The 21,783-nt window shown below is 59.7% G+C and overlaps 3 protein-coding genes across 3 annotated transcripts in view; 1 reads left to right on the top strand and 2 right to left on the bottom strand.

Annotated features, from left to right (window-relative positions):
* LOC117652626 overlaps window positions 1–19,648 on the top strand; it is a 38,210-nt gene extending 18,562 nt beyond the window's left edge. The window contains exons 2-12 of the mRNA XM_034397688.1: window positions 12,551–13,097; window positions 13,716–13,891; window positions 16,186–16,388; window positions 16,623–16,802; window positions 16,912–17,064; window positions 17,138–17,304; window positions 17,385–17,928; window positions 18,016–18,279; window positions 18,372–18,527; window positions 18,636–18,785; window positions 18,865–19,648. Coding sequence (XP_034253579.1) covers window positions 12,586–13,097; window positions 13,716–13,891; window positions 16,186–16,388; window positions 16,623–16,802; window positions 16,912–17,064; window positions 17,138–17,304; window positions 17,385–17,928; window positions 18,016–18,279; window positions 18,372–18,527; window positions 18,636–18,785; window positions 18,865–18,972 — 2,613 coding nt within the window. The 5' untranslated portion in view covers window positions 12,551–12,585 and the 3' untranslated portion in view covers window positions 18,973–19,648. The remainder of the gene's footprint in view (window positions 1–12,550; window positions 13,098–13,715; window positions 13,892–16,185; window positions 16,389–16,622; window positions 16,803–16,911; window positions 17,065–17,137; window positions 17,305–17,384; window positions 17,929–18,015; window positions 18,280–18,371; window positions 18,528–18,635; window positions 18,786–18,864) is intronic.
* LOC117652637 (glutathione S-transferase 1-like) lies at window positions 413–1,616 on the bottom strand. The gene is made up of 6 exons (XM_034397717.1): window positions 1,551–1,616; window positions 1,336–1,484; window positions 1,184–1,242; window positions 977–1,115; window positions 735–902; window positions 413–651 (listed from the first exon to the last, which is right to left on the bottom strand). Exons 2-6 carry the CDS (start codon window positions 1,474–1,476, stop codon window positions 496–498), a joined length of 663 nt encoding a protein of 220 aa, XP_034253608.1. The 5' UTR covers window positions 1,477–1,484; window positions 1,551–1,616; the 3' UTR covers window positions 413–495.
* Window positions 19,649–19,753: 105 nt separating the features above from the next.
* Window positions 19,754–21,664, bottom strand: LOC117652632 (viral IAP-associated factor homolog). The gene is made up of 5 exons (XM_034397703.1): window positions 21,459–21,664; window positions 20,983–21,115; window positions 20,674–20,902; window positions 20,379–20,587; window positions 19,754–20,293 (listed from the first exon to the last, which is right to left on the bottom strand). Exons 1-5 carry the CDS (start codon window positions 21,462–21,464, stop codon window positions 20,166–20,168), a joined length of 705 nt encoding a protein of 234 aa, XP_034253594.1. The 5' UTR covers window positions 21,465–21,664; the 3' UTR covers window positions 19,754–20,165.
* Between the last annotated feature and the right edge of the window lie 119 nt (window positions 21,665–21,783).

Raw genomic sequence — 21,783 nt, 5'->3', positions numbered from 1 at the left:
CTGGAGCTGGTGGCGGCCGGGGGCGGCCCTGAGGCGTGGCACGGTGTGTCAAGGTCTCCCTCCCAGCGAGCAAGCCACCCCTTTCCTTGGCCGCCCCGGCAGCGAACCCCCATCAAACAAAGGTCAGCCGTCTGGCGCCGCGTTAAATTTATGCGCTGACATTTGGCCGAGTGGCCCGTGCGTCCGTCCGCCCCTCTTTCCCCCTTTTCTCTCATTCTCGTCCCGTCTGCGGCGACAACTGCATCGTTTTGCGGCCGAGTGCCCCGCGGTCTATGGCGTCGCACTGCTTTGCCAGTGGACGCGTCGCGGGGCGGAAGTCCCTTTGAGCGGAGCCCCTGGAGGCTAGGCATTCCACCACGAACCAATGCCGTGCGGGACAGCCTACCTCGTGTGCTGCAGGCGTTCTACGCTCTTACCTACTGCTCCACAACACACATTGCAAAGTTTTTACTTAAAAACCACTGTGTCAGGAGAGAAAAATGACCGAAACGAGATTCAACTGCGCCATTTCTCACGAAGAATCTTCGCTGCATGCTCGGCGACCTTATTGGCGAAGGGGGCGTTGACCTCGTTGTATCCAGGCAGTTCCTTCTTACATCGTCGCAGCCAGGCAGCCACTTTCGGCTTCAAGGTCAGCTGAGGGAGTACTTGCTAAAGTAAAGGGAGTTGAGCTGCGTGAGCACGCTTGCTAATGAAAAATAAAACAGAGTTTCAAAAAAAAATTTGTCACTTACCACGATGGTGGAGACACTGGCGACGCAGCAGCAGTCCGCGATGGTGGGGTGGTCGCCGACGAGCCAGCCCCCCTCGTGGATGATGGGCTCCATGAGGTCCAAGGCGTCTTGCAGCCTCTGGATCCGTTCCGGTGGCACATCCAGGTCGTTCTTATAGAAGATGGGGTCCTGGGCAACGGGGAAGGTCGTAGGTGGTCTGCTTTGCTCTGACATCCTTGAAACGGCAGTGGTGCCACACTCACCACGTAGGCCCTGAACCTCGTGAAGAGGACGGAGTTGTTGTAATGCAGGCGCTGCTGCAGGGTGGCCCTCTTCTTGATGTCCTTGGGGTACCAGGCGTCGTTGCCGGTCTTGTCACCGAGGTACGTCACGATGGCATGGCTGCGGAAATCGCGTGGACGTCACAAACACAGAGGATAAAAAAAGTCTTCGTGCCACTGAATACTAACCTATCCCAAAGGACAAAGTCTCCATCCACGATAGTTGGCACAGTGTGATGTGGATTGATCTGTAAAGATTTCACTCTCCGTAAAAAAAATAGAATCATAAGAAGATGGCGGCAACACGTCTTTAACGTATCTACAATACATAATGCACTGACCTTGAGAAACTCTGGTTTCATTTCCTCCCCCAACAGGACGTCGACGGACTTGCAGTCGAACTCGATGCCCATGGCCTTCGCGGCCAGACGCACCCCGCGCACCGGGGGGCTGGTGTTGAGGCCGTACAAAGTGATGGGCATGGCGAGGGCTGAACATAGAACATGGAGGGTGGTCTATGGAGAAGACCACCTAGCGACGCGTGTCGTACACTCACCGTTCGATGAGGGCGACAAAGGCCGATTGAGCGGACTAGCACCAGGTCGCCCCTATGGATAGCACTAAAGCGAGCCATCTGCTTGCCCTATCATGTGCGGGATTATCGGTGTTGCAGTCTAATCAGGAAAGGAAAACAAACTTTTGTAATAAATACATTGGCTCGTGAACTGGCCTTGTGGGGGTAGTATAAACCGCTGGCCTGCGTGGGTTTTTTCGTGAGGAAATGAATGGATTCTTGCTCCATTAGACTGGAAGGTCCACACGCTAAAATTATAGCTTAACGACAATTTTTTGAAACACTCAACATGTGTCCTCGGTTAGTATTTTAGAGGATGAGTGTTCTCACTTCACACTTAAATTTTAAGTGTTATCGCTAAAAGAGCAAATCGTGTGGGGTACCACATTGTACCGCAAGCTTAAATACTTCTAGGAAATTTGTTCACGATAACCGTATCTCGTCTGGTGTCATCGACAAAATCGTGGGTGTAGCATGTGAAAGAAACCACCGATAAGAACGTCATGAGTATGTGAAAGCATTAGAAATAGTGACTGTTACCTTTTGGCCCTCAGACTGCCCAATTCAAGGCGAGTCTGTATGTTTATAGTCCGTGGGCATAAAAGTGATTAATATAACGCGCAGCGATTGCGATCTGCTTGTTGTTTATTCGAGTCCGAGCAAGGGGTTCGAGTCCCGCTTTCGTTTTTCTTTTCACCTGGACGAGTTAGGCTACTCGCATTAGAGTGGCGTCTGGGTTTTTGTTTGGGTCTGGACACCGTGGCATATCCCTTTCAGGGCCCGCCGCGCGGCCGCGCGCTGGAAACTCCCTTAATCGCACGACCGTCGGAAACTTTTAACTATGTTGACTCAAATTAGATCGAGTCGGGGGGAAATATTTCGATTATACCGTGGCGAGGTCAGCAAAGGGACGATGGTGGCGGGGGTGTGGAGTTTCAAAGAGTGAGAAGCAGCGAGCATGTCGGGGTGTATGGAACGCCGGGCCGCCGCGCCGCCGCGCCTCGCATTCCAGGGCGCGCACACTGCCGCGGAATCTGGAGCAGGGCAGAGCAGGGCAGAGCAGGGGCTGCATGCGTTTCATGCACGAATCTCGCGACCCTTATTCTCGGCTTGGGGAGGGGTGGGGGAATAGGGTGTCTTTGCCTCCGCCGTTCCTTTTGTCGCCCCGTCAAAGTTGACTCTGCGGCACAGGGCTGGGTGGCTGGGGTGGCGTCGTCGGCTGCGAGGTGGTTGGGGGTTCCCGCGGTCACGACGAGCCCGCGGCGTTTCCGCCGGAGTTGCTTGCCGTGTCATTTGTAGGAGTGCAGGGAAGTGGGAGTCGGGAAGAGGCAAGGAGTGCGGTGGGCGAGGCCCTCGGCGAGGCCCTCGGCGAGGCCACCTGTCGGCGCCAGCGCCTGAATGCCTGCACTGCCTGCGCGGATCGGTTCGTGGTGGAGCTACTCCCCGCCAGCCACGCCGCGCCACGCCGCGCCACGCAGGGGCGGTCGCACAGATGTCTCGCCCTCTCATGAGATATGGCATGTTCGGTTCGGCCCCCTTCGGCAAGCCCTTCTGCCCCCTCCCTCCTCGGCCCTCCCCCGGACGATGTAAGCCCCCGAGGGGAAGACGCTTAGAAGCAATATGGAGGCATGCGAGGGCACGTCTAGGCCGCGCCCCGGGCGAAGCGTAGCGCAGCGGCCCCGCGCTGCCAGGTGGATCCGCCCTGCCGGGCCTGCCGGGCCCTGCCCCGCCTTGGCCTGGCCGGGGCCGCTGCTCGGTGTTTGCGTTGCCGCGCGGTTTCGGCAACAAAGGGCCGTATCAGGGAGCACACGCGTGGCCGTGCCCAGCGTGCCCAGTGGGCCAGGCCAACGTGCGGGGAGGTCCCCCATGACCAGCCACGTGCATGCCGGGCGTGACCACAGCCCAGCCACTATCGAGGCCGGCGTCGAGGCCGGCGTCGAGGCCGGCATGGAGCGAGCACCCCATCGTCGTCCCCCGCGGCGGGCCCCGCCCCAACCCGCTTGCACCTCTGCCGGCGACGGCCTCCAGACGGCGCCGCGCCACGCCGCTCTGTGTACCTAGCCGACTGCATTGCTTCATTTTCCACTTGGCCAATTCCCGCCTCGCGACCCGCCTGGCCGCCTCTCGTCTGCCCGTCCGGATTATTCTTTGCCCCACTGCCGGCGCGGCTCTGCCTGCTATTTCATTTTCCAGTGTCCAGGCCAAATTTGCTTCCCGCGTGTCTGGCGTTATTTTACGTTCCTTCCCAGGTCGAAAAAATGTACCCCTTTTGCCCTTTCACGCGAAAAAATTCCCGATCACCCCGCTCCTTCCGCGTTCCTGGTCCTGGGCAGGCTGTGGGCGCTGTGGGCTCGGCCGCCCCCTCTGCTCTTAACAAATAGCTGGCACCGCCTCGCCCTCACAGATTCTTCTTAATGCTCGTTACTTGAGCTCGCTCGGTCCTCGGTCCTCGGCCGGCATGAATTGATGTCCCGGCCGGCCTCACCCAGCGGCGACCCAGCGGCCCCGGAGAAACACTGCCCTGCTGGCTGGCAGGCCCTCCAGACCGCGCCGCCGCAGCCCGCTCGGAAGCGTTGCCAGAAAAAAAAAACAGGAAAAAGTGGGCAACATCCCGTTGGAGGAGACTCCAGCGTAGACCGGGTGGCCTACCCGGCGCTCCGCAGGCGTTATGGCAGGGTAGGCCACGCGCTCCACACCGACGTCTGCAGGGAGAAGCTTTGCCTACTTTCAGGCGCTCGGCAAAAGTTGGACAGGGCCTCTTCGCGGTGCTTCGCGGCGGCACTGCTGATTTGCGGCGCTGTTCAACGGGGGCGCGAAGGGCGGCGAGCACGAGACAAGCGCCGACACGGCGCCCGGGCGCACCCCGCTGGAATGAATTGCAAATCGGGCCAGCAACCCCTTGGCCCTTGGCCCTTGCCTGGAGGGCTGGAGGCTGGGCTGGAGGCTGGGCTGGAGGCCGGACGCCGTGCCAAAAAGCTTTTCCAGCGGGGCTGCAGCTTGTCTGTCACTCCCCCTCCGGCTGGCTGGCTGGAGGCTCCAGGCTCGCACCCCGCTGGAATGCGAGACGCCGCCGTGCAAATAGAATAATTCATTTCCAGAGACAGATCAGGGCCCACGCGTGGCGCCGCCCTCTGCCTGCGCGTGAGCGTGGCGGTGAGCGTGGCCGTGAGCGTGGCTGTGAGCGTGGCGGTGAGCGTGGCGGTGAGCGTGGCGGTGAGCGCGGCGGTGAGCGTGGAGGTGGTGAGCGAGACTGAGACCTAATGAACGGCCCAGCCATGCAAATTGCACTCACCGTGAGCGGTGATTCTCAATGCGGCATTGGTTTATTTATGTATTTCTATCTCTCTTTTCTTTTTGTTTTACAAAAAGAGAAAAGTGTTTCGCGTGCGGCCGCCCCCGACGTGTCCGTCGTCCATCACGGCTATCTCTGCCGAGTCGGCACGCCGAGACACCGAGACACCCCGCACTTTTCTTCCCCGCGGTATAAATTCGTCATGCGGCAATGGCGACTGGCCAGGCGGAATTTCGCAGGGGGGCCGAGGCCGTGGCGTGCCAGGGCGTGGCAGGGCGTGGCAGGGCGTGGCAGGGCAGGGCAGCCACGGACCGCCTGCCTCTATCGACCCCAGCCGGTGCGCCGACTTGAATTTGCTTGATAAGAAAAGCCAAATGAGATTGGCGGGGAGGTAACGCCTTTCAGACTTATCTATCGCCGCCCGGTAGTCCCTTTCTGTTTCTCGCGCGCGTCTCCCGCGAGCCCCGCTATTTTTTCCGCTCAAGGCCTGGAAGGGAGGAAGGGCTTTCGCCCTTTACTGATCAGACACCTGTTACCGTCAGAGGGCTCGGCCGGCTCGGCCGGCTCGGCCCTACTATGTATTTATGTTGATGAGGCGAGATGAGGCCGCCCTGCCTGCCGCCCTCGGAGCCTTTCCCTCCAAAAATAATGAAACGACCAAAAAATGCGGCCCTTTTCCCTATCTTTCCGAAGTGGCAGCCCCTACTCTGTGCCGCGCTCCGTGCGGCCGCGGCCACCGGCAAGCTGCGTGCCGACCGCGTCGACGGCGTGACAAGCGCGACACGCGCGTGCACCAGTCGCGCTGTCTCTGTCGCGCTCGCGGGCCGCTCCGTCGGCGTGCGAGAGAGACGGCGCGGTGAAACCACGGTTTGAAATTAGTCTGCGTGCAGCAGGTGGCGCACTCTTGGCCTCATTACGCGCATGCGAAGAGTAACGACTCGGTTATCTCGCTGACGTCTCTCCCTCTCTCTCTCTGTCCGTCGCTCCGGCACGCCGCCACCGCGCCGCCACCGCGCCACTGAGAAATGGGAGATGCTCCGGCGGAGTGCTCCGTTCGCCTTTTCAGCAGAAACCTGCCGACGGCCGTGCGGCGCGACGTGGCGTCGTGTGCAGTCGCGGTGAAGGGAGTCTGTCACTGCGGGGCCTGCCCTGCCCTGCCCTGCCCTGCCCGGCCCTCGCCCTGGCCGAGCCTTGTCGGGACCAGCACAATGATGCCCGTGCAATCCAAGTGGTAATTAAATTCCGTGGTGGGCGGGGCGGGGCGGGGCGGCAGGGTCGGCGCTCTCACGGCTCGTGAGGCTAACGAGAGCACACCGCACACCGCACTGCACGCGTCGGCAGAGCGCCGGCAGCGCCCCGCCCGCCAGGTGATGGAACTAATCCGCATAACCCATTCCAGGGCCATCCTTGCAGCCAGAGCGGCTCATCTCCATGCCGGGAGTGGCCGTGGCCATTGGCTGCCATTGGCTGCCATTGGCCGGGGGCCGTGACAGTGACGTCATCGGGCCGATGCCGTCGTCAAAAAGTGTATCCCAAATCAGCTGGGGGGGGCCGGGGTATAAAAGCGAGCAGGGGAAAGCGTCTGTTTGGTATGCTGCGAGGAAAATAAAAATGTGTCGGGCCTCGCTTCGAACCGGCAGCTGACACCAGCACAGGCCGCGTTCGAGATTTTTATACATTTTTTTCTCTCGATTTTTTTTATGAAAACGGACGTAAAGTGACTGGAATGAGAAGGAGTGCTGGAGGCTGGTTTCCGCTTTTCGGCGCCTGCTAACCGTTCCGCCCGTTCCGCGTGTGCGTTCTGCAAGACGGCGTCGTCCTCGATCAATCTGGAGCAGCCGGACCGAGGCCTGGACCGAGGCCTGGACCGAGGCCTGGACCGAGGCCTGGACCGAGGCCATGGTCCGGGGCCATAGTCCGCAGCCATAGTCCGCAGCCACGGTCCGCAGCCCGGTCCGGTCCTCTGCTACGCCGGAAGCGTGTCGTCATGGCGCTGGGCAGGAGGCGAGCCGTGGCGGCGGGGCTGGCGGCGGGGCGCATCGCACAGTCCGGCCGGGAGGAAGGCGCCGTGCAAAACCCCAGCAGCACGACGCCCTTCCACACCACCGGCGAGACTGCTCGGGCCACTGGGGCGGACAAGCAGGAAAGCGAAACAAAAACCTCCGAAGAGAAAACATTTGTTCCTTACTTTGGCTGGCATATCGCACGCGCTGGCGGCGGTGACTCCTCGCCCGCCAGACGACACTGACGACTCTCGTCGGCTCGTCGTCGCGTTCCCCTGACAAACTGAGGGCCAGGTCAACTCGGGGGTAACTCGGGGGTAACTCAGGGGTAACTCGGGGGTAACTCAAGGGGAAGTCGGGGGAAGTCGGGGGGAACTCGGGGGGAAGTCGGGGGGAACTCGGGGGGAAGTCGGGGGGAACTCAGGGGCAAGTCGGGGGGAACTCGGGGGAACTCGGGGGGAACTCGGGGGCAAGTCGGGGGGAACTCAGGGGTAACTCGGGGGCAAGTCGGGGGGAACTTGATCGACTCTATCACGACTCTGTCACAAATGTCTGAAAAATCGTGTTTTGGGCCGACTTTAAGCATCCACTGCGTCTGATCCGAGGCGGTAAATCGTCCTCCGTCAACGGGCAATTGGTCTTTAGACCTTCCTTAAGCATGCCTTTGTTACGGAGTGCGATTATTTGCCTTAGTTTGGGAGCAGTTTTGCCACAAAGTTGATCAAAACACGATTTTTCAGACATTTGTGACCGTTTTGATCAACTTTGCGGCAAAACTGCTCCCAAACTAAGGCAGATAATCGCACTCCGTAACAAAAGCATGCTAAAGAAAGGTCTAAAGACCAATTGCCCGTTGACGGAGGACGATTTACCGCCTCGGATCAGACGCAGTGGATGCTTAAAGTCGGCCCAAAACACGATTTTTCACAGACATTTGTGACTGTTTAGACCAACTTTGCGGCAGTACTGCTTCCAAACTGAGGCAGATAATTGCACTCCGTAACAAAGGCATGCAAAAGGAAGGTCCAAAGACCAATTGCCCGTTGAGGGAGGGCGATTTACCGCCTCGGATCAGAAGCAGTGGATGCTTAAAGTCGACCCAAAACACGATCTTTTACACACATTTGTGACCGTTTTGATCAACTTTGCGGCATTTAAGCAGCCAGTGCTCGGCGTGTGGGCCAGCCGGGAAACCACCGCGACCCCAGGCGACCCCAGCCACCTCGCCGCGACCCCTCAAAATTTTTTTCGCGACCCCATTTGGGGTCGCGACCCCAAGGTTGGGAACCGCTGAGCTAGAGGGGCAAGTAGGGGCATTTTTAGAATCGGGGCAACGAGACAAAGGCAACGGTGCTAGTTTGGAGCGTATTTCTAGTGTTTGGGCGAGTCGATCAAGTTCCCCCCGACTTGCCCCCGAGTTACCCCTGAGTTCCCCCCGACTTGCCCCCGAGTTCCCCCCGAGTTCCCCCCGAGTTCCCCCCGACTTGCCCCTGAGTTCCCCCCGACTTCCCCCTGAGTTCCCCCCGACTTCCCCCCGAGTTCCCCCCGACTTCCCCCCGACTTCCCCTTGAGTTACCCCCGAGTTACCCCCGAGTTACCCCCGAGTTACCCCCGAGTTGACCTGGCCCTCAGTTTGTCAGGGGAATTGCCTCTCAGGTACTTAGCGCCACGAGGCCAGGCCCTTTGCCAGGCCGGCGGCGCGCGCTCCGTTTTGAGCGCAAAAACGGGGAACGCGGCACGCTCTGCTGGCCGGGCTAATTCAAAGTGTGGCGATGTGGCTGCGCCGCTGGGCACGGCGTTACGCCTCGCACTAATTCAATCGCTTGCAGGCGAACGAGTGCCTCCGCGAGGCGGCGGACGACACGCCGGACAACTCCTCCGGAGTTTTCTTATGACAAAAACTACAATCACAGGTTTTATACATATTTAAGGTCGCGCTGCTGTAAGATTTTTTTGCGTTCCTTTGTCTGCTGTGCGTATGCGAAGTGAGGTTTGCCAGTGGGGCATCTGCCCACCGGACCACGTCGGCGCCGTTGGCGCCAGGCTGGCCGGCGCGGCTGCCAGGCCGGTCGGCCGGTCCCGAAGCAGCCCGCGAAGCAGGCCTCCGAGTGGGAGCGCTGAAGCTGCTTCGATGCCGCCGCCTGCCCCATCTCGCAGAGCGCCGAGCACGCCAAGGCACTGAATGCCGACAATAAGGCACCGAGGTGGTGGCACCGCCGCAGCGCCGCCGAATTCAATATGAGTGCAGCAAAGGCCGTGGGCCGTACCGGTGCGCCGCGCCCCCAGTGTCGCCGCCCCGCCCCGCCCCGCCCCGCCCCGCCCCGCCCCATCCGGACCCCAGTCACACACGCGGAAGCCGGAAGGGAGCTCGGCGACGGGGATGTAGGAAGGCGGTGAGGACGCGCTGGGGGCAAAACACACACACACACCCTCACTCAAACACACAACCCCACACGCTTTCATCTGAGGCCGCCGCGCGGCGCGCAGGATTTGTTTTCTCTCCTCTCTGGGTCTTCTCGGACGAAGAGATGGGAAAGATGACGGTACGGCTGTCGTCGCGAGGCGCGGCCTGGGGCGGGGCGAGGCGAGTGGCGCCGCCGATTGGGAATTGGATCGGAATCGCATTGCTCAATAACCCGGCGATGCGGCCGCGTCGTCGCCTTGTGACGCCGTCAAGTTCGCCGTCGCCGTGCTATCCGCAGCGCCATTGTGTGTGTGTGTGTGTGTGAGCGTTGGAGTGAGTGAGGGTGGGTTGGGCCCGGTTGGGCCCCTTGGTCGCAGAGATTTGACACCCCAAGCCCACATACCGCGCGCCGCGCCGCGCACCGTGCCCGGGGCAGCGGAGCGCGGAGTTGTGTGGAGACGAATGTGTGCACCTCTACCTCACCGCTCCGCGCCGTTCCGCACCCGCGGCCCCCAGTCCCCCTCCGACTCCCCACCCCTTCATGCTCACCCTCACCCTGCCGGCAGACCGCACCAGCCCCTGCGTGCGAGGGGAACCGCGCCGTAGGCCGAGTTCTGAAGTCCAAATCATTTTGTTACTTCGTGATTCCGTTTTTCCCTCCGCCCGGCCGTGCTGTCCTGGACGTCGCGACGCCTGTTGGCCCTGTCGGCCGGCATCGCCACAGCGACGAACGTGGCTGGCGGTGTTGCCGGGCGCCGTGTATTCCTGCGCGTCGCCCGGATCGGCTCTGCCTGTCATTGTTAACGGCCTTCCGCATGGACAGGCTGCGCAGACTGGACAGACGGACGGCCGCAGTCGCAGACCGTCGCAGACAGGCGGGTCGGGGCCGAGTGATGTCCAGCGCAGCGCTCCACGCCGGGTCAGCCATTGCTAGACAGACAACCGGCGCCGCCGCGCTGAGCTGGACTCTGTGGCGCGCAGCGCGCAGCGCGCAGCCGTGAGATAGGCAACCCCTCGCACTCGGGCGCCGACGCTCCCTTCCGGGCGCGCTGCTCTGCACTCTGCGCACAGAGCCGACAGCCAAGCAGCTCCTTGTCGTGATTGACTTGGCCAAAGTCGCAAAGCCGCGCCGCAAGTTTTCTCTTTCCCCCGACGACGATGCACTGCAGTTTTGTCGCATGGCGACATGGCGACGAGTGACGCATACGGATGGCTCCGCCGCACGGGGCGATGTCAATGGATGGATGGATGGATGGATGGATGGGGATGGTGGACGCGTACGTGTGTGTATGTGTGTGTGTGTGTGTGTGTGAGTGTGTGTGTGAGTGAGTGTAAGTGCGGTATCGCGCGACGTGCTCTCAGCGAGACGTCGCACAAAGGACGACGCAGGGCATCGTTCCTTCGGGTTCCCTTTCGGGTTCCCTTTCGGGCCCCCTTCGGGCCCCCTTCCTCCCGGGGGATGGCGAGAGTGGTGGCGGGGCGGCGTCGCCCTGCATGAGCCCCGCCAGGTGTTCGGAAACGCGCCCCTCTCGCGATGCAATGCGCGGTGCTGCGCGCTGCGCGCCTCCCTGAATAACTTCTCACTCGAGGCGGTCCAGACTGAGTTATTGAACGCGTAGAGCGGCTAAATCTCTGCCGGAAAAAGGTGTGGCGAAACCGAGAGGCAAATGGGGCCGCGGCGAGTGGCCCTCGAGTGGGGCGAAGGACGAGAGGCACGGCAGTGGCACGGCGACGCGGACAAAGGGTGGCCCGGCTCCATTCGGCTTCCGTGGCCGCAACGTTGGCGGAACAAGCTCAAGCCTCATTTGCTGAGTGGTCCTCTTGTCCGCCTGCCTTCGGCGCCGGGCGTCGGTCCGGGCGTCGGTCCGGGCTTCGGGCTGGGCGGCGGGCGAGAGGAAGGCGACGGGGATGAGCGAGCGCATTAGGCATTAGGTCGGCGTGCTGCCCCAGCCTGCCCTTCCAGGCCCTGCCTTGCCGGCTTGCCCCTAGCTTCCAGTGGAGTGCGCGTTCAAGTGGGCGAGCCGATGAGCCAGCCCTCCCCGGCATGCCGACGGCCATGCCGACCGGGCCGACACCGACGCCGGGCGACTTCCTTCCGTCCTCCCTTCCTCGTCGGCGAGGTCAGCGGGACGCCGCGCCAATCCGGGGCGTCCGCCCGGGCAGCCCTCAATCATCATTACCTTGCGAGGGCCGAGGGCCAGCCGAGGGCCGCCCATAAAGGCCCTCGTCATTCGTCTCCGGCCGCCCACCACGGCGACGGCCTGGCCGGCCTCGGCCTCCTCGGGGGACGGCAACTTGTTTCGGAGAAGCCACATCCCGCATCCCCCGCCTGTCCGGCCTGTCCGGCCTGTCCTCCCCGTCCGGCACTGCTTTGACAGGGCGGTGCCAGCTCAGCACTCGCTCCGCGCCCCGCGCTCTGCGGGAGAAGTTTTCATTTCGGCCGGCGTCCGCAGCGCGGCCGCGCGCCGCTGGACCAATCAAAGCCCCTCTGTCGGCGAGGAAGAATGCCATTTTATTTGTGCACCAGCCCGACCGGCACCGCCACCCCTGCCGCGGCGAAACCACACTGCGGCCCCAGAGAGCCCCCCACCCCCTACCCCGGACACACAGGGCCAATTTCACGGTGTAACGAGGTGTCACTGCGCGGGCCGCAGCATGGCCGTGCCTGCGGCAGCCTGCCGCCGACACCTCGCCACGGTGTCCGGCAGAAGCCCTTGTCCCTTGTCCGAATCATCTCTCTCGAAACCTTGCAGGACGGCCCTTGCGTGAGAGAGACGGAGCAACCGAAGTCCTGTTCGGAACCAGCCTGCAGGCCGGTCATTGAAAAACAGCCCCAGGTCTCTCGCCATCTCCCCTCCCCCTCCTCGCGTTATTGCGTGATTCTTCTGCTCCCCTCCCTCTCTCCCCCGACAAAGATCTCTGGGGGCCGTCAGCCAGCGAGCGAGTGCGGTGCTGAAAAAAGCCATGTGCTCCACGACAACAAAGTTGGGGGCGCGCGGCTCCTCGGCATCATCAAGTGGAATGCGAGACTGCAGTGATAGTTCCGTTTGGCGTCGAGAGTCGCATGCGGCAGCGCGGCCGCCCCCAGCGAGCGGGCTCGGCGAATCTAAGAAGTGCGCCTGGCGGCGGCCTGGCGTGTGTTGTTGTTTCGCCGCGCTTTGTTGGTTGTAGTACCACGGCGCTGCCTTTGTCTGAACCTCCGCCGCAGTCCTCGCCGTGGCTGCTGCTCCTCGCGACATCGGCGAATCGGCAGCCTCTTACTGTTGTTGTTGTTCTGTTCCAGGCGATCGGGTTGACGATGCCGAGCGACATTCGGCCATGGCACCCGCCCTGCGCTCCATGCCGGTGCCGCCGCCGCAGCCTTCGCCGCCTGCCGAGCTCTCGGACGACGAGGAGGACGGCGACCGCCACGACCGCCACTGGCCAGCATGCGACGGCCAGCATGCCGGGCAGCCGGGCCGAGCAGCCACGGAGACAGCAGCGCGCCGCCTTGGCCGCGTTCACCGAGGTCGCCACCACTCTAGCAGCAGCGGCAGCGCGGCCGGCCACACGCACTCGACGCACACGCCGCCACCCGCGGCCCTAGGGGCCCTAGACGACATGGGCAGCAGCGGCAGCAGGCAGCAGCCCGGCAAGCCCGGCCACGGCCAGCAAGGCCTGCTCGGGCGCCGCACGCAGTCCTCGGGCTCGCTGTGCACCGGCGAGAAGCTGGGCCGGCTGCTGGCGCCATGCGGCCGCCACCGCCACCGCGGCAACCACTTCAACCACAACGACTACAACTGCAGCCACCACCACAACCACGCCGGCGACGACTGCCACCGGCATCTCAGGTAAGGGGAAGAAGGGGAAAGAGGGGAAGTTAGGAGTGCTCTTACCACCCACTGGAAAATCAGTGCAGCAAAACGAAAACGAAAAACAAACAGCAAGCTTTTGTATTTTGTTCATCGAAAAAATACAGAAGTTTGCCAGAAAATACGTCTGCGATAAAGTTGAGCCCCGGATTCCCCTGGCCGTCACGGCCGGCCGAAGTGGAGGCCGAGGCCAGGGAGGTGGCGACGCGTCCCCGGTGAAGTTTGGACCGCGCGCCGGGCGCCGGGGCCAGCAAATTGTTCGCCCACTTTCCCTTATCGGGCAACTTAGTTTGTCTGGCTCCACGCACGCCGAGCAGGCGGAGCCGCTCTGAGCGATATCGCAAATATTTAACCTATCTTCCTCCGTTTGCGCACGACGCTCGCGAGGCGGGCGTCGCTGGCAGCCCGCGCTGGCAGCCCACTGGCAGGCGCGGCAAGCGGGATGGATACGGCGGAGGGGTTGGCTGCGTGCTGCGTCTTCGGTTATCGATGCGTTTTTTCACCCCCCCCCCCATCTCCATGCAAACACACGGTATGCGGGCCTTCCCCGCGGCGCCGCCGCCTGCAGATCCTCCATTGAATGTTGTTGTTTTTCAGGTACAAGCTGTGCGGCTCCCTGCCCAACCACCTGGACGCGGCGCAGCGGGACGCGTGCGACAACAACAACATCACGCCCGCGTCACCCTGCGTGTCCGAGAAGGACCTGCTGGACCTGGGCTACGCCTCGGAGCGCTCCCCGGACGACGAGAAGCACTTCCCCGGCGACATGTCGGGTACGTGTTTCAAAAAGCAAAAACAAAAACAAATCAAAACAAGTTTTGTGTTTCCGAGCCGGAGGTTTGCCGCGCTGTTTCGGATTAGTTGGCGGGAAATAGACGCCTCAGGCTGTCCATCAGTGTCACGAAAAACCAATTGGCGTCCGCCAATGCCAATGCCTGTGACGGGCCGGGCGGGCGGGACGCGGAGGGACAGAGAGAGTGACACTATCGTCGCACTCGCGGCCAAATCGAGGCGGAGTTGTCACACTGGAACTGGACTGACTGGTCCTTCCCCCGGCCGGCTGCGGGGGAAGATAGGCAATCTACGCGACATCCGCCTGCATAGGCAGAACGCAGCGTCCCTCCATCCCTCCCTAAAAAAAGGCAATCTGCAGAGCGGCAGCCCGTTGGTGCCCGTTGGCCCGGGGGCGTGCGTCCACTGTGTCCACATGGGGGAAAGAGGTCAATCCGGTCAGGCAGCCAAGTGATTCATATTTGGGGGAACGGGCCGCCGTTTATGAAACGGGCCGGGCCATTCGGCGCCATTCGCGGGCCGAGCGGAATGAGTTCCTTGGTGCGGCAGGATTCGGCCGGATTAGTGCGGCCCGCGTCGGGCCTGCTGCGCGGCGCCCCCCGAGTGTTGACAAAGCCCCGCTCCCCCCACCCTCCCTTTCAGCATCATCAGCAGCACCGAGCAGCACCCACCGGCACCCACCCCCTTCTAACGGGATTCCTATCGTCCGTCCCGGGGAATTGTTTTATCTCTTTCCGAGCGCGCGCGTCTGTGAGTGTGTGGGCGTGAGAGTGTGTGCGTGTGTTTGTGAGAGTGTGTGCGTGGTACACACGTCCCGCGTGTCCCCCGCCTGTTTCCCCTGTCGGACAGTGAAAGGTGAAGAGGGGTGGCGGTGGCGGTCCATTGGCGGTCCGGCCCGGGCCGCCCTGCCGCCCTGCAATCGACGGTCCCATCGGCAAATTGCGAGTGTGTAACAACCCATCAGTGCGGGGCACAGCGCTGCCCGTTCGGCGGCACTGTGATGCAATAATACGACGATCGGTTATTCCGTGCCGTCGTCGTGTCCCGACGACGCCAGCGGACACGATTTACGCGCGCCGAATTTGTCATGTCTCACCCGAACAAACTCGTCGGGGTGATATTTAAACACGCGCGCGGGGTTGCCCCGCCCAGCCCCGCCCCGCCCCAGCCCAGCCCCTCTGCGGACCATAAATCCGAATCTTGCACCCGCTGCTGGCGGGGGCGTTCCCGGGCGTTCCTCCTTGCAGCCCGCCAAGACAACCACCGCCGCCGCATCCTCTTGGCCCGGGGGGCGGGGTGCTTGTCCCGGGGCGGGCCAGGGCCTGGCCGCGGCCTGGCCGCCCTGCGCTGCGAAGCCTGACCAGCCACATGGACTCCGCTCGCTTGAGGAACTGCCCCCCCCCCTTTCCTTTCCCTTTTGCGCTGCTCTCCCAATTTCCGGCACGCGCCTTGAATTATGGGCGGCCCTTATTTTATATCCAGCCGGCGCGCCGCGGCCGCGCTGCGCTAGCTTGCGCCCGCCAGCCCTGGCCGGCCCTGGCCCTGGCCGACGCCATGCCGACCCGGGGATGCTTCCCGTTTCCCGTCTGTTGTCCGCGAGCAATATGGAGTCGGCCAGCGATGAGTAGTGGCAGTGTGCTGCGGGGTTAGGCCCCCGCCGCCATTTATTGTCTCGGCTAATTTTATCTTTTGCCGGCGCCCTACTGGGGCGTGCAGGGCGCGGCGCTGCTGGGCACAGAGAGAGAGGGCGGGGGGCTTCGATGCGACGCCGCCCCCGTTTGATGTCCGTGGTGGACAGCCGTGGACAGGACGGCGCGGACGGGCTCGAGACAGGGGGCGGCGGCCGTGGTGGCCGTGGCGGCCGGCCCCGGGACGTGCGGGGCGAGCGCTGTCTCTGCGACCACCTCCCCTCCCCGGCCCCGCCAAATCCTGTTCTCGGCTCGGACCGCCCTCTCGCCCGTCGCAGCCATCCCCAAGGGGCTCTTTCAATCACTGCTCGCGCGCCCCTGACCCGTCGTCCTCAAAGCCTGCTCGGAGTGGTTGCGCTCCGTCTCCCTCGCACTCACGTGGAGTCCGGTGCGAGGAAGGCAGTGCGACGCCAGCACTGTTCGGAGCCAGCCTTGCTGGACGTCAAGACACGGCGCCGCGAGCGCGAATCCGCCCTCTTTTTGTCTCGGGTCTCCGTGTATTTCAGCCGTTTCCAACGCTGTTTCGGCGTGGTGCGCCCCCTTCCCCCAGCGGCCCGCGACTCACAGGTGTGTTTTGCACTTTGCAGGCGCGTGCGAGTCGGTGCCGCTGCATCGCGGCTCGCGCGGCCTGGGCTTCTCGGTGTGCGGCGGCGCGGACTGCTCCTCCGACGGCCTGGTGCGCATCAAGAGGCTCTTCCCCCACCAGCCGGCCTGGCAGAGCGGCCGCCTCCGGCCCGGCGACGTCCTCCTGGCGGTCAACGGCGAGCCCCTCAGCGGCCTCACCAACCACGTGAGTCTGGCGTAGTTGTGACCGCCACGCGAAAAGCGTGCGTCACGGCCTTCTTGTTGTCGTGGTGGCGCCAGTGGGCTGGGTCCGAACAAGCGCCGTCTCTCTCGCTCTCGCAGCCCTGCGGACGCCCCGTGGGTGCGAGGGAGGCAGGGCGACGAAAGCATGTTCGGAAATCAGCCTTCGGCGTCCTCATTGCCCGCCTGCTCAATGCCGGTTGTCTTCGTCCGTCCGCAGGAGGCGCTCGAAGTGCTGCGCACCGCGACCGACCACGTGGTGCTGACGGTGGCCCGGCCGTCGCGGCCGCCGTCCTGGGCGCACGCCTCCCTGGCCATGCAGGCCGGCATGCAGCCCCGGCAGCCGCCGCAGTGCCTGCAGCTGCCCGACCCGCGGCTGTCTCGCCAGGACTCGTGCGGGGTGAGTGGAAGCGCCTGTCGAGCGGCGCGTCGGCAGCCCGCCACGCACCGCCACGCACCGCCTCGCCGCGGCTGACGCGCCAGGCGTCCTCATTGTCGTGTCCTTGCAGGAGCTGGAGGTGGCGCTGAGCAAGGTGCAGGGCAGCCTGGGCTTCACGCTGCGCAAGGAGGACTCCAGCGTCCTCGGCCACTACGTGCGCGCCCTGGTGCGCGAGCCCGCCATCTCGGACGGCCGCATTCGGCCTGGGGATAAGATAGTCGCGGTAAGTTGGCGTGCCTTTGCGTGTGGGGCCGCCGTGTGTGCGTGCGTTCTTCATGACCGAGGCGGCGTTGCAGGTGAACGGCGTGGACATTTGCCACATGACGCACGAGGAGGCCGTGCTGTTCCTGCGGCAGGCCGGCGACACGGTGCTGCTGAGGCTGTACCGCGACGTGGCGCAGACCCCCGTGTCGGCGCTGTCCCCCACGGAGGCGCACAAGGCGTTCCGCCCCAAAACCCTGAGGTGAGTGCTTTCTTGTTTGGCACGCCTCCGTAAATTTGCAGGTGAGCGTCTTGTTTGACTTGGTATTGTTTCGCTTGCAGGAAGGAGGCGCTGGACATGCTGAGCGACCTCGCCGTGCGGCGGATGGCGCCCCGGCCGGGCGAGTCCTCCACCCTGGGCCGGCCCCGCAAGGTGTCGGCCGGACGGGGCGCGGGGGGCGCCGCCAACGGCAGCTCGGCGTCGTCGTCGCACCTGCAGCAGCAGCGCACCAGGACGCAGTCCTTCGGTACGGCGTTCGACGCCTCCATCGCGAGCTCTCTCTACTCAGCCCAGACTGATTTTGAACCGTTGCTTCCCACAGAACTGATTGCATCTAGTCAAAGCAGCGGGCGCGCCACAAGTCTTGGCCGCGAGGAGAGCCCCCTCGTGGACCTGGCGGACTCCACCGTGTCCAGCTCGTCGCTCAGCTCGCTGGCCTCCTCCGCCAACTCGGTCGTGGAGCGGCCCGGACTGCGGCCTCGGCGGCCCGAGTTCCTGGAGCTGGCGGGGGGCGGCGGCGGCTCCAGCAGCAACATGCACGCGCCCACCTGGAACCTGCAGAAGCTGTCCCTCGGCGGCTCCCCGGCCCAGCAGGACGCCGTCTGGGTACGTCCTCGTGGTCCACACGGCCGGCTGCCAACACTCCAACAGTGGTGGGTGGCTTCCTAACATCTGAGCTGCGGATGCTTCCAGACGGACGACGGCCGGTCGACGGACTTCGCCAGCCTGCCGTGCGAGGCGGCCAGCCCCGACGAGGACGTCGACGTGGTGGACGGCCGCGGCCGGAGCCGCGCCTTCAGCCACCGCAACCCCGCGTACCAGTCGGCGCACCCCGCGTGCCGCGCGCACGGCCCCGGCGGCCCCAGCGCGGGGCTCGGGGGGCTGGCGGGGCGCAGCGTCACCAAGGACCCTCGGGTGGCGAGGGGCGGCGGCACCACCACGGAGGTCGCACTGCAGGTACGCGTGCGGCGGAGACAGGGCCGTCGCTTTTGCAACTGACTGTACTCACTCGCTAAGACGGCCGATAATAAGATTGCCCCGAATATCAGGAATCAATCCCGGACGTCCGCGGCGGCGAGGGCCGCACGGGGCTGCTCAAGTGGAAGGGCGTGGTCTTCACCCCGGAGGACGACACGGACTCGGTGACGAGCTCGCCCCAGGACGACACGGAGAGCCAGAGCACACTGGAGGACAGCAACGGCCAGGTGCGTTGGGATGGGGCTGCACTGGTTGGACAGGTTGGACTCTAGGCAGCTGCATGATGCAGCGTGATGATTGGGACTAAATCCACTGACGACCGTCTTGCTTCACAGGTTTTCACGGTGGAGCTGAATCGGGGCTGGAATTCCCGGCTTGGCTTCAGCCTGCAAAGTCAGGGGGATGATTCCGTCATCAGCGCCATCTACAATGACAGCGTAGCGGCGAAAAACGGACGCTTAAAGACGGGTGACCGCATTATTATGGTATGGACTTGCTTGATTGTGTTTCTCTCACCGAATTCCTCTTGCAAGTGGCCATTATATAATTTCGTCTGTTCCTCAGGTTAACGATGAGAGCGTCGAAGGCATGCCCACAGCGGACGTCATAGACCTGTTTCGGAAGATCCGGGGGCCCATTGCAATCACCGTGTGGCGAGAAAACGATCGGTAGAGTCAGTTGACCAGTCATGCTTTAAGAATTTGCATTCCATGTGCTTTGAGCCAAAGATAACGAGAGCACACTGCCATTCAGAAGATGTATTATAGTACTTAAGACTTTTTGGCAACAGTGTCGCTTCCCGCCTTCTCATTGTGAATATTTGTTCATATCAAACCGGAAGTGTTCATCGTTCGAAAAGAGTCAGGAAAAGTAAGTTCTTGTAGTCACTGTCCAAAGAAAAACTTTTCACCCTCTAGAATTTTTTTTAGAACTATATAAATACTGTTATACCAACACTATACGTAGGCATTATTAATTTATGAGACCTGTTAATTTTGTTCAAAAAGTCTAATTATTTTAAAAATTTGTTTAAAAAAAAAAACAATTTTATGACTCAGTGAGTGTACCATAGAGGATTTTAATCTTCCCAAGTTACGAAAGTTTCCCGCAGCATTTTAGAACACAATACCCTAATGAAAAAAGTTACACTAACTTTTATGAATATTCCTAGATGGTGTAATTTGACCCTGCACTGCATTTTGAAGTTGTTTCTCATGCTGACTGTCCAGCGACATTCTGTAGAGAGTGTTTTTACCTATTAGCTTTCTAATTATTCAAAAAATTCGAATTGTGGAAATATGTGAAAGACTACAGAACATAGTTAGAAATATAATTTATAACAAACTGGTTTATATGCTTTCATTGACCATTATCCTCCCTCAGACAGTACAGTACAAAACACAAAAAGGTAGGCAAAGCTTTGATCTTAGTTGGATTAAAGACATTTGAAAAATATGCATTGGTTGCAAAACAGTCTTTGCAAATTTATTGCATGAATCAAACATATATTTTTAGGAACACTTTTCAAGTTGCTATGCTGAAAAGCCGAGCAGCTGCGATTATTTTTGTTTCAAGAGAACACAGACTTTAACAAAAGTTGAGCTGACAATGAGACTCAGGAGTGTCACCTTTAACAATACTGTGTGAGCTAAAAATATAAAAACAAGTCAAGTTCATAAAGATCTCTAAGAATTGAGATAACAATATGAAAAACAATAATTTATCATAATATTATGTTATATAAATACTAATGTTAGAAAAAATATGATAGAAAATAGACATGATTGGGTTGGAAGCCCAGTGAATGTTTTGTCATATAATACATGCATCTTTGATCAAAATAATAGTTCCAAAATCCACTGGTATCACCAGTCATTGCATTCATCTTTCTGTGATTGAAGGGATTGGAACATAACATCACGCACCTTTGGTTTAGGATCTTCAGATATATTTGAATCGACAGCACCTGTCTGACCCAGCATCCACTCCAATTCTAAAACAATAAAATCACACATCATATTAGATTGAAGTATATAGGTCAAGTTCTAAGACATGAAATACACATAATGCATTCATACCTTCAACAGTTATGCCCATCCCTCGGAAAGCAATGGGACCAACAAGCTGTTGCTTCATCTCTCCTTCATGGTAGATGAACATGGTTGGCAAGTTCTTGTCAGGATAATTCGGGATGCATGTTGTAGAGATGCTTTTTAAGAATTTAGTTGCAGGGAATTTTGCTGCAAGTTCTGCAAGGTGTTGGTTGAGAAGGGCGCATAATGGAATACTGAAAATGGGAGATATTCAGTTAATAAAATGTACTTACCACATTTTACCAAGCCAATATTAAATTGAGAAGTCTGGTTGACTTACCCTTGTTTATAGAGATGCAAAACCACCCATATACCTTCACCTGCGCTGTTCACCTCAGAAACATAATCAACTGCACTGATTTCCCGTACTGCTCCAAACTTCGATCTTTGAGCAAGAGCTTTTATCTCAGCAATACGCTTCCGACGGTACTCTTCCAAGACAGCATCATCTTCTTCATCTTCAAGCTCATCTAGTTCATCCAAATCGCGGTCTTCAATTGCCTTCTCACCTGTAATTAATTTATAATAAATACCCTATACATAAAACAAGAAGATAAGATTATCCTTGTGTTAGGAAAGTCTTTCTCACCATTGCCCAGTTTTGCTTTGACAGTTTGTTCAACCAAATTAACAATGTCATCTTCTGTCACTTCTTTCTCTTTCTGAGGTAAGATTCCTTTCGATCGGAGGATGTCATTCCATTCTGTGTCTTCATTGGGGTCCTGCACAGAGGATAAGAGAATTAGGCCCGGTGCATAACTATAATGGAAAATATGTTAAACACTACAAATAAAAGAAGTCTTTGAAAGTCTTTCACAGAAGCATAAAGTACAATCATACAATGAACTGCAATAGCACAGGGACTGGGTTGAGATTGGTTGGGATGCCCAGAAAAACCGGGTGTAAAATTAATAAAAGATTTTCTGGAAGAGACGAACACAGCCAATAAATTTTGAATTTTATCTGGCAAACAAGTCAGTCTGTACCGACAAAGGTAGACAACCGAGCCAACAACCTGACCATATAAGGCAATCTGAGCAGACTGCATGCTTCAGTGACACTGACCTGCATTTTAATTCACTGACGCTGCTTGTCCGTCGAAGCACGAAGGTTCACTTCAATGGCAGAATGTATCACAGCTTATTCCAACCGTCACGTACTGAATTTGAACAAATTAATTTGCCAAAAACACGGTGAAGGCTAAATTTAATGTTGACGGGCTCGTCTGCTAACCAAAGAAATCACTCCTCATATAAATTTCTCATAGTGGTGTCACGTTGCTTTTGTTGTTTCGGACGTACCGCTTCCATTTTGAGTTTAAAAAAATTGAAAAACATATTTCAACTTGAAAGAGCAAACCATGAGCCGGGATCAAATTTTTGATTTTTCT

The sequence above is a fragment of the Thrips palmi genome, unplaced genomic scaffold (assembly GCF_012932325.1).
Source record: "Thrips palmi isolate BJ-2018 unplaced genomic scaffold, TpBJ-2018v1 HiC_scaffold_10, whole genome shotgun sequence".
Lineage (NCBI taxonomy): Eukaryota > Metazoa > Arthropoda > Insecta > Thysanoptera > Thripidae > Thrips > Thrips palmi.
The sequence above is the reverse complement of the archived record's forward strand: the minus strand, read 5'-3'. Positions and strand labels throughout refer to the sequence as shown.